The 12,257-nt window shown below is 38.8% G+C and overlaps 1 protein-coding gene across 1 annotated transcript in view; it reads left to right on the forward strand.

Moving 5' to 3' along the window:
* POLR3G (RNA polymerase III subunit G) overlaps positions 1-12,257 on the forward strand; it is a 53,037-nt gene that overhangs the window by 30,115 nt on the left and 10,665 nt on the right. The window contains exon 5 of the mRNA XM_073624494.1: positions 6,795-6,856. Within this exon, the coding sequence (XP_073480595.1) occupies positions 6,795-6,856 (62 nt within the window). The remainder of the gene's footprint in view (positions 1-6,794; positions 6,857-12,257) is intronic.

The raw sequence follows: 12,257 nt of genomic DNA on the forward strand, positions 1-12,257 counted from the left end.
CCAAAAAATACACTTCTGCCCAGATTTCGTTTCTCCTTGAATCATTGGCTATAGTATTAGAGGAAATTTTTTTTCTTATTCAAGGATATCTATTATTTACAATTGGCCGGAGCAGTGATGGGCAGTAATGTAGCGCCACCTTTATGCTAATGCATTCACGGATATGATCGAAGAAGCTTTCATTTTCCATTGTACATTATTCAATGAACACTGTACAGCATGGTACAGGTTCATTGATGACGCCTTTGCTATATGGACAGGTGATCTACAGTCATTTTCCTTGTTTCATTTTCTATTTAAATTCGTTCATTCCTGGCTTGAAATTTAACATGCTGAGTAACACTGGTGCGGTTCCATTCTTAGATATACTTTTATCCATTAGGGATGGACATAGTCAGTGATTTTTATATAGAAAACCTACTGACCGCAATCAATTGTTGTTTTCTAGTTTTCATCCCCCTGAAGTTTTTAAATCTTTCCCCTGTACTCAATTGAAATTTAAAACTAGAATCACTAGTGAAACAAACACTTGTAATATCAGATTGAATGAGATGGAAGACAGACTGCGACAGCGAGGTTATCCTACAGATTTAGTTCATTCTGAACGTATTAATATAAACAATGATATTTCACCTACTAAAAACTTGGGCCACAGAATGCCGTTCACCTCCCAATTTTACCCTTTTTCACATAAGATCAATAACCTTAAACATTGGTCCATGTTACAAAGTGCCTATCCTTCGGTTCCTGAATTTAATAATCCCCCATTGCCATCATATCGATGAGGTAGGGCGATTCGTGATAAATTGGTGAAATCTGATCAATATTTAATATCAAGCTCCCGGGTAACTTTTTTTTTTTAGGCCCTAAAAATACGGGTTCATTCCCATGTCTTTGTTGCATTCAATGCTCAAGCATGATAAAAGGGAAAAGTTTTTCTCACCCTCTTAGGGGCTATGATATTCCGATCAGAGATCACTATACTTGCCAATCGTCCTATGTAGTGTATTTTATTAAATATCCCTGCAGTCTCCTTTTATGGGGGGGGAGACCACACAGAAGGTTAAGGACCGCATAGCCCAGGGGTCTCCAAACTTTCTAAGCAAAGGGCCAGTTTACTGTCCTTCAGATTTTAGGAGGGCCAGACTAGGGCCGGTGGCAGTAGAAAATGTCCTGGTGTCCAGTGGGAGTAAACCATGCCCTATCTTTGGTGTCAGTGGGAGGAATAGTGCCCCTTTGTTGGTGTCAATGGAAAGAATTCTGCCCCCTAGTTGGTGTCAGTGGGAGGAATAGTGGTCCACCATTGGTGTCAGTGGGAGGAATAGTGCCCTATCTTTGGTGTCAGTGGGAGGAATAGTAGCCCAAGGTTGGTGTCAATGGAAAGAATTCTGCCTCCTTGTTGGTGTCAGTGGGAGGAATAGTGGTCCACCATTGGTGTCAGTGGGAGGAATAGTGGTCCACCATTGGTGTCAGTGGGAGGAATAGTGGTCCACCATTGGTGTCAGTGGGAGGAATAGTGGTCTTCCATTGGTGTCAGTGGGAGGAATAGTGGTCCACCATTGGTGTCAGTGGGAGGAATAGTGGTCCACCATTGGTGTCAGTGGGAGGAATAGTGGTCCACCATTGGTGTCAATTGAAGGTAATGTGCCCTTTAGTTTTCCACTGCTGGTGTCAGCGACAGGAATTATGCCCCATTGTTGGTTTCAGTGGATGGAATGGTGCCCCAAGGGCCAGATAAAGGCAAGCAAAGGGCCACATCCGGCCCCAGGGCCGCAGTTTGGTGACCTCTGGCATAGCCTGTCACAAGTATTCTATCAGGGACAAACTTGTTAAGCTTCCCTTAGCTAGACATTTTGTCGAGCAGGGACGCAGTGTCCAAATGAAGGTTTATGGTGATGGACGACATTTCTAAAAATAGACGAGGAGGAGGCAGTGAAATGGCTCTAAGAAAGAGAGAAGTTAGCTGGATTCATCGACTTGACACACTCCAGCCAAAGGGGTTAAACTCCAATTTGACTTGTATTTATTTCTTTGAACATTGTGATGAGCTGTTTAATGAATTGTCTCTGGATAGATTATTATATTTATTTATAATGCTTATTATATTTGGTCGTTTGTGTGGTGCTGGTCGTATGTGCGATCCTATGCATATTCTGTGTATGGGATTGCATGGATGTACCAGCACATGCAGACTATCGCATAATGATGGTTACTTTGTATATAATTTTTTTTCTTTATTTGATTTATTATTATTATTATTATTATTATTATTATTATTATTATTATTATTATTATTACATCATTATTTTTTTGTTGTTTTTCATGTTTATTCAATTCATTTTAGGATTTCCGATTATTATCCTACAAGGTATGATCTTTTCTTTCGTTTCTGCTTGTGACCTCTTGACTCCAAGATCACAGAAATTTAAATTTAAACTTGATGATCTACTTTGATACTTCAATTGATTCCAGAGAAACTGTTTGTTCACTTTAATTGATTAATTAATTGGTTAATTGATTATTAGTGGACCATATATATTACTACATTTTATGATCATTTGATAGGCATGATTTGCGGAGGAAGGGTGCCATCTGTAATAACCCGAAAACGTTTATACATCATGTATGCCTGATTTCATGATGTCATGTTGATGTCTTTTTTGAAGAATCTTTTCAAATAAAGATAGTTTGTGCAGCAATCCCATTTGCATTTTCTCTATATCGAAGCCTGCGGGAAGGCTTGATTGCTAAGCACAACCAACTGTGACTGACGTGCACCTCACCCTTTGGACTGATATTGAGATTATATATATATATATATATATATATATATATATATATATATATATATATATATATATATATATATATATATATAATAATATATATATATATATATATAATAATATATATATATTTTTTTTTTTCTCTATCTCAGGCCTGGATATACCATTAGACACACTAGTCATGTGCCTATAGGAGGCAAGGCTAGCTTTTCTCTGTAAATATACATTCCAGCATCTGAAGTTGCTTAGCAGTATCGCAGCACAAGTACAGAATACTTTGTGCTGAAGATCCTTAAAGTGTATCTGTATTCTGTATCCAAAACTTTTTTTTTTTTAGTTTTGGATAGAATGGAAAAAGGTTGGAACCCCTGTTGGGTTTTACGTCCCTATTTTGGGAACAAGACGAGGGTAAAACAAATTGTTGTCTGTAACCATAGCAGGGCCCAGAAACAATATCTTACCTAAAGCACACTGAAGCTAACACTAATTTAATTTAAAAACATTTTTTAAATCCTACCTAAAATGCACTGACACTGACCTTTGCCCTAGATCAAACATTGATCTAGCTATTTTTTTTCTTTTATGTATATTTTTTTTTTTTTTTTTAACCCACACTTGTTTACATTTTTCTCCTCTAGCAAGGAGAGCAAGCTATCATGTATATTTCTCTCAGTTCAGAGGAGAAAGGGAGCGCGCACACACAGGGATGATAGCATGTCAGAGGCCATCACAGTGATCAGGAACCGGGGTTCCCATTTCCCGATGGTTGGTATGGGACCCGGGACTCTTAGTGAAAATCTGGTCCCTGTGCTGGACCATATATGCATATATGTGGACTCGTGGAAGAAGACTCACTTCAGTGAGGCCAAATATATGTGTGCAAGCGGCAGCAACATTTTTACTTCGTTCTATGTTAGGCCTGGTTCACATGGGCTTCAGCTTGGATAAGAGCGGTGTGAACAATAAGCTTGGATAACGCATTTGCAGAACTTTCAGCAAGCTTTTGAGCTTTTAAAGTACTGTTCAATTTAAGTTTGTAAGTGTTGAACACTGATCCTAATGAGCGTGCCAATTTGCCAATTTAAGCAAGCTGCTAGCAGGCTTAAGAAGGCTTTCAACAAGCTTCAAGAGGTGCTGAAGCCTGCTAGAGCTTGTTTAATGTGGCAATCAATGTTCCCATTAGGATCAAGTTTCAAGATTAGGTTTTCAACATTTTACAAAGGGGAGCTTAATAGTACTTTAAAAACTTAAAAAATGTCTGAAAGCTCTGAAAATGCTTTATCAAAGCTTGCTATTCACATTGCTCTTATACAAGATGACGCCCATGTGAAACTGGCCTTTTATAGAGATTCCCCCTCATTTCCTGCTCTGGGGACAATTATTTTCCGACAGGAGTTGATGTAATCTCTCCAATTGGAGCAGCAAAACCTGACCGGAGTTCTAATCCTTCCCTACTCTAACCAAAACTAAAAAAGTTTTGGCAATAGATAAACTTTAACCGCTTCCTGCCCAAGGCCATCATATGATGTCCTGGACTTTTAGTGGAGATATCTGAATGATGTCTGCAGCTGCAGGCATCATTCGGATATCATTCTTTTCAGCTGGTGATTCCCTACACCTCAAGAACAATCAATCATAGCCGCTTAATTTTTATAGGCCAGCCTCTGATACTTCTACAGGCTCGCCCGCGTGAACAGCAAGCTGGAGAAGGAATCCGCCGTCGGCGGAAGTTCACCATAGAGAATACTGCATACCAGATGGTCCCCGGCAGTCTCTATGACCTTCGGAGGCCCGGGCACAATGTTATGACATCATGTCCAGCCCGGTAGATGTAAACATTGCCATGTACTCGGCCGGCAAGGGCGAGATCGGTGTTTTTTTTTTTTTTTGTTTTTTTGTTTTTTTTTTTGTTTTTTTGTTTTTTTGTTTTTTTTTTTAATTTTATTTTATTTTGGTCTTTCCTGCCTAGAGGAGAGATGTGGGGTTTTATAGACCTCACATCTCTCCATAAGGAGGACCTGTCATGCCCTATTCCAAGGGATGTTTACATTCCTTGTAATAGGAATAAAAGTGATCAAAAAATAAAAAAAATGGAAAGTGTAAAAATATCAATAAAAAAAAAAATTGTAAGCGCCCCTGTTTCTGCGAGCTCGCACGCAAAAGCGTATGTCGCACCCACATATGTAAGGTATCGCTGTGAACATTTAGAGCAAGAGCAACAATTCTAGCCTAAGGCCAAGATCTCCTCTGTAACTTTTAACTAGTAACCTGTAAAAAAAACTTTAAAACGTCGCCTATGGAGATTTTTAAGTACAGGCGCCATTCCACGAGTCTGTGATATTTTTTAACGTATGACATGTTGGGTATGTATTTACTCGGCTTAACATCTTTCACATTCTACAAAAACCATTGGGCTAACTTTAGTGTTTTAATACATGAAACCATCCCCCCCCCCCCCCCCCCAAAAAGCATTTGTTGCAAAAATTGCTGCGCAAATACCATGTGACCGCCATTTTATTCCCTAGGGTCTCTGCTAAAAAAAATATATATATAATGTTTTGGGGTTCTGAGTAATTTTCTAGCAAAAAAAAAAAATTTTTACATGTAGGAGAGGAGTGCCAGAATAGGCCTTGTATGGAAGTGGTTAAATGTGGTATACCTGTTTAATGTGTTCAAAATGTCCAACATGACTGTGTTGGGGAGGAAGGTGAAGCCTTTTGCCAAACGAATGAATCTATGCAGGTTCACAATAACCAACAATAAGCCCCCGTTCACACCTATGCGAATTAGATGCGGCTTACACCGCATCCAATTCGCAGGACATTTTAAAATACATTCATTTGAATGTATCTGGTTCACATATGTGCGTTGCATTCGCACTGCGCATTGCACAAAAAAGTGTGCGTTTTGGGCATTGCGGTGCAAATTACAAGCCCATTATCTCCTATGGGAATGCATCTGATTCGCAGATGCATTGCGTTCTGAACAAGGATTTTCTCCTTCTCACTACACCTCCCCCCTCTCCCTGCTCACTGACCCGCAGCTACAACGCAGAGAAACCTTTGAACATTTTTATCTTTTTTATCTTCTCAGTGAAACCTGAGCTTCAATTCGCACCGCACATGTGTGAACCTGGGCTAAAAAAGTTACTGGCCCATTTATGCAGCAAAGGCCACAACATAAGTAATCTCAAGGTTAACTTAACAATGGGGCAACTTCATATCGCAGAAAGAAAAGTTGGAATGGGAATATATATTTGTTGCAAAAACTCAAATATACACTGTGATCTAAATGGGGACAAAAAAGTTTGTGCCACTATGATTTGATTTTGGACTATGAACAGGTGTTCTCCATTACATGCGGATGTGATTGATAGTTTATAGTTGAAAAGGAAGATAAGATTGTTTCTGTGCTTGCTGGATTGTTCTTTGTCTGAAAAATTAGACCTATAGCAGCCACCACATCTAAGAACTGGCAAGCTGCAATATAAAATTTTGTGTCAAAAGTGATGATCTAGTAGAGTAGTGTTTCATTGGACATCCAAGGTCAGGCTCCAGTAACAGAAATCTCATCCTGACTACAAGCCATGTAGAATGAAATCTCTATAAGCCTAGGTTCATACTGACTGTGAGAATGAAATCATGTGAATTCAGCTGAACTCACACAATTTCATTCCCGCATGTCAGTCCCAACTTCGGGGGCGATTTCAGAGACATCTGTGTGGATTTCTGCACAGATATCAATGGAGATTGCACCCTGAAATCGCCAAAAGTAGTACAGAAACTATTTTTGGGAATAGGTGCAGCGTCACACAGATTTGGACGGTGCCATTGTCAGCAATTGCTGCCAATTTGGCATGCGATTTGACATGTCAAATTGCATACCAAATCGCTCCAGTGTAAATCCATCATTTTGCTATTGCATTTCATATGTTTTAAAAAGACTGGATCCATGTTTACACCACTGCTCCCTTTTTTTTTTTTTTTTTTTTTTTTTTTTTTTTACCAGGTGTGAAAAAAGTGAAAGAAAAAAAAGCCATTGCCAATGTAGATGTCCTAAAGAAAATTGAGGTAAGTTGAAAATTTAGTTTGCGATTAACATTTAGTAACTGGGAGAAAAAAAGAGCTAGGTGAGCAGAGGCAAAAGCTAAAGGTGTAGACAAAAAGCTCAAAAAAAAAAACTAGAGGTTACAATAGTTCTTTGGGTGTACATTGACTGCCCACGATGTGCTTCTTGGTTACCAGTTGATCATTTACTGTGGGTCGTCATTGGGGTTTTCTCTTTAATCGTGACCTTGATTTCAGGACTTCCTCCAACAATTTAAAGTGGAAGTCCACCCTAATGCCTCGTACACACGATTGGACATTCCGACAACAAAATCCATGGATCTTTTACAACGGATGTTGGCTCAAACTTGTCTTGCATACACACGGTCACACAAAGTTGATCAGAAATTGCGAACGTCAAGAACGCGGTGACGTACAACACCTACGACGAGCCGAGAAAAATTAAGCTCAATAGCTGCTCTTCTGCTTGATTCCGAGCATGCATGGCACTTTGTGCATCGGAATTATGTACACGCGATCGGAATTTACGCAAACAGATTTTGTTGTCGGAAAATTTGAGAACCAGATCACAAATTTTGTGCGTTGGAAATTCCGATGGAAACTGTCCGATGGAGCCTACACACGGTCGGAATCTCCAACAAGCTCCTATCGCACATTTTACGTCGGAAAATCTGACCATGTATATGGGGCATTACACTTAAATTCTCCCCTGCAATCATTAACCACTTGCCTACAGGGCACTTACACCCCCTTCCTACCCAGCCCATTTTTCAGCTTTCAGCGCTGTCGCATTTTGAATGACAATTGCATGTTAAAGCTACACAAATAGAGCTTTCTTTTGGTGGTATTTTAATCACTGCTGAGTTTTTTTTTTTTTTTTATTTGTTATAAAAAAAAGACCAAAGATTTTGAAAAAAAAATTTTTTTCTTAGTTTCTGTCAGTAAATATTGCAAATAAGTTACATAGTAGGTGAGGTTGAAAAAAAGACACAAGTCCATCCTATGTGTGATTATGTGTTAGTATTACATTGTATATCCCTGTATGTTGCGGTCATTCAGGTGCTCATCTAATAGTTTCTTGAAGCTATCAGTGCTCCCCGCTGAGACCACCGCTTGTGGAAGGGAATTCCACATCCTTGCCGCTCTTTCAGTAAAGAACCCTCTACGTAGTTTAAGGTTAAACCTCTTCTAATTTTAATGAATGGCCACAAGTCTTGTTAAACTCTCTTCTGGGAAAGTTTTATTCCTATTGTGGGGTCACAAGTACCCTGATTACATGTCTGAATGTCCCCTGTGAGGAGATGCAGCTGATCGGCTCTCCTCGCCTCAGGAGCGACTATTACCGGCATCTCCATGTTTACATGTGACTGGCTGTGATTGGACACAGCCGGTCACATGGTTAAAGAGCTGCGGGGCTCTTTACAGAGATCGGGTCGCGCCGTGTCCTAGCAACATGGTGCGGCCCAGAACGAGAGCCACACCGCCCCACCGGTGCAGAAAAATGGCAGCAGGCGCTCTGGGCTGATGAGTCAAAATGTGAAATAGCTGTAGCAGGAGGCAGTTTGTTTATGAAGGGCTGGAGAGCAGTACAATAATGAGTGTCTGTCTGCAGGCGACAGTGAAGCATGGTGGAGGTTCCTTGCAAATTTGGGGCTGCATTTCTGCAAATGGAGTTAGAGATTCGGTCAGGATCAATGGTGTCTTCAATGCTGAGAAATACAGGCATATAATTATCCATCATGCCATACCATCAGGGACGCATGTGATTGGCCCCAAATGTATTCTGCAACAGGACAATGTCCCCAAACATACAGCCAATGTCAATAACAACTATCTTCAGTGAAAGAAGAACAAGGAGTCCTGGAAGTAATGGTTTGGCCCCCACAGAGCCCTGATTCTCAGCATGGAGTCTGCCTGGGATTATATGAAGAGACCGAAGGATTTGAGGCAGCCTACATCCACAGACGATCTGTGGTTAGTTCTCCAAGATGTTTGGAACAACCTACCTGCCCAGTTTCTTCAAAAACGGTGTGCAAATGTACCTAGAGGAATTGGTGCCGTTTTGAAGGCAAAGGGTGGTCACATCAAATATTGATTTGATTTAGATTTATCTTCTCTTCATTTACTTTCCATTTTTTTTAATTGATAAAAATAAATGAATACCAACTACAATTCTGTGAAAAAAGTATTTGCCCCCTTTTTTTTATTTATTTTTATTTTTTTGCATATTTGTCACACTTAAATGACTCAGATCATCAAACAAATTTTATGACGCAAAGATAACCTGAGTAAATACAAAATGCAGTTTTTAAATGATGGTTTCATTTATTAAGGCAAAAAAGGTCCAAACCTGCCTGGCTTTATGTGAAAAAGTAATTGCCCCCTAAACCTAATAACTGGTTGTGCCACCCTTGGCGGCAACAACTGCAATCAAGCATTTGCGATAACTGGCAATGAGTCTTTCACATTGCTGTGGAGAAATTTTGTCACTCTTCTTTGCAGAACTGTTTTAATTCAGCCAGATTGGAGGGTTTTCCAGCATGAATGGCCTGTGTAAGGTTATGATACAGTATCTCAATTGGATTTAGGTCCAGGCTTTGACTAGGCCACTCCAAAACCTAAATTTTGCTTTATTTGAACCATTTGGAGGTGGCCTTGCTGTTGTGTTTCGGATCATTGTCCTGCGGCATAACCAAAAAAGAACACAAAGGCTTATCTCACATTTACTAAAAAACAGCTTGATTATCCCCAAGACTTTTAGGAAAATATTCTGTGGACTGATGAGACAAAAATGTAACTTTTTGGAAGGTGTTCCGTTACATCTGGCATAAAACTAATACAGCATTTCATAACAAGAACATCATACCAAACAGTCAGACATGGTGGTAGTACCGTGATGGTCTGGGGCTGCTTTGCACTTGACAAGTGCACTTGAGCTTGAGGTCACGAACTGCTGGCCGGACATTCTCCTTTAGGATTTTCTGGTAGCGCTCAGAATTCATGGTTCCATCAATTATGGTAAGTCATCCAGGTCCTGAAGCTGCAAAGCAGCCCCAGACCATCACGGTACTACCACCATGTCTGACTGTTTGGTATGATGTTCTTGTTATGAAATGCTGTATTAGTTTTATGCCAGATGTAACGGAACGCACACCTTCCAAAAAGTTACATTTTTGTCTCATCAGTCCACAGAATATTTTCCTAAAAGTCTTGGGGATAATCAAGCTGTTTTTTAGTAAATGTGAGATAAGCCTTTGTGTTCTTTTTTGGTGAGCATTGGCTTTGGCCTTAGAACTTCCCTATGGATGCCATTTTTGCCCAGTCTTTTTCTTATTGTTGAATGATGAACACTGATCTTACCTGTGGCAAGTAAGGCTTGCAGTTCCTGTTGAATGTATTTATTTATTTATTGAGTTTTCAGAAAGAGGAAAATAAATATAAATTATATATATATATATATATATATATATATATATATATATATATATATATATATATATATATATATATATATATATATATATATATATATATATATATATATATATATATATATAATATATAAGCAAGCAATAAAAGAGCAAGTATCTCTTATATACATACAGCATATATCAAAGAAAATAGTAAAAAGGGGGGGGGAAGAAGAAAGAGAGAGGGAAAGGTGTACCCGGGGTGGCGTCCTGACTCACGGCAGACATACACTTTCATTTAGTGAATATATTATACAACCTAGCGTGGTAATAACAAAGATTGGTCAGAGTCGGTGGGGGAATAGTGTTTAACCCATGGTTGCCAGATCTTACTAAATTTATCGGGTTTTTTTTTTTTTTTTTTTTTAAATTCTCTTCAATAGCTGTCATCTTTGCTTGTATGCGTGCTTTATTCATTCTGTGTTTTAGCTTCATTCGTGATTAGAGTTTGAGACTTCCATGCCTTGGCGATGATTTGTTTGGCTGCAGTACTTAGTTAGATAAACAAATGAGTGTGTGTGTGAGCATGGCAGGTTTAAGGTTTAGAATAGCCATAGTGGGATCTGGAGGAATTGTGGTTTCCAAGGCTTTAGAGGCCATAAGAAATATGTTCTTCCAGAATACTTTGACAACACGACATTGCCACCATATGTGGTAATGTGTACCTGGCATGTCACATCCTCTGAAACCATTAATTAGGTGAATATGTGGGAGCAAATTTAGCTATTCTAGCTGGTACCATCGTGTTAAAACCTTATAATTAGATTCTACAGCAAAACCGTTAGAGGAAGTTTTGGTGGCTAACCATATATTAGACCAATCTTTATCATCTAGTTTTTGATTAATATCCTGTGCCCATTTAATAGCATATGAGGGTAGAGTTTCTCTGGAAGTCACATTGAGTTGATGATATAATAGTGAGATAAGTCCTCTAATGTGTGGATCGCTTATACAAATACGCTCAAATTGAGTCATTTGATTAAGAGTAGAACCTGTATTAAGTAATGGTTCATAAAAATTTTTCATCTGTAAATCGCGAAATATTTCTTTTTTAGGTAAACCGTAAGTTTCACATAGTACAGGAAAGGTATGAATATTGGATGAAGAGGATAAATTATATAAGCGAGTAAGATTTACAGTGGACCATATAGGGAATGATCTTGGAAATTTCCAAGCAGGATAAAAGGCTGGATTATTGAGGAATGAAAGCAGAGTACCCTTAATAAGTATATACATTTTGGTAATATTGACATCTTAATAGCGTTAATCCTTCCCAACCAGGACAATGGAAGAGAAGCCCATTGTTTCATGAGAGCAGTAATTTGTTTCAGAAGAAGTAAGTAAATTAACTGCAAAAAGATCCCTAAGGGAAGTTGTGATTTTGTATTCCCAAGTACGGGAGTTGTTTCGGAACCCAGTTGAAAGGTAAGGAAGTTTGGGCTTGTTGAAGTTCAGATTGTGATAAGGAAATATTTAACGCATTAGATTTTGTAGGGTTGATGTATAGACCTGAGATTTGAGCAAAGTTTTCAAGTGTGAGTAATAAATTAGAGGTAGATATATGGGGATGTGACAAAAATACAAGAATATCATCTGCGAAAAGGCATAATTTATGGTGATAACCACCTAATTCGATACCTTTTAATATCGGGGGGTATTCCTAATTAGTTGTGCTAAAGGTTCAATTAATAGGGCAAAAAGTAATGGGGAAAGGGGACAACCTTGTCTAGTTCCTCTTCTGATGTCGAACATTGTTGACTTGTAACTGGAGTATTTAATATATGCTCTAGGATTATTGTATAAAGAGGAGACCCAGGTTAGAAAGTGATTACCAAAACCCCATTTTTCAAGAATATATTCCATATATGGCCATGTGACAGAGTCAAATGCTTTCCTTATGTCTAATGATACAAAGTAAGCTGGGATCTGTCTAG

This window comes from Aquarana catesbeiana, linkage group LG01 (genome assembly GCF_042186555.1).
Source record: "Aquarana catesbeiana isolate 2022-GZ linkage group LG01, ASM4218655v1, whole genome shotgun sequence".
Lineage (NCBI taxonomy): Eukaryota > Metazoa > Chordata > Amphibia > Anura > Ranidae > Aquarana > Aquarana catesbeiana.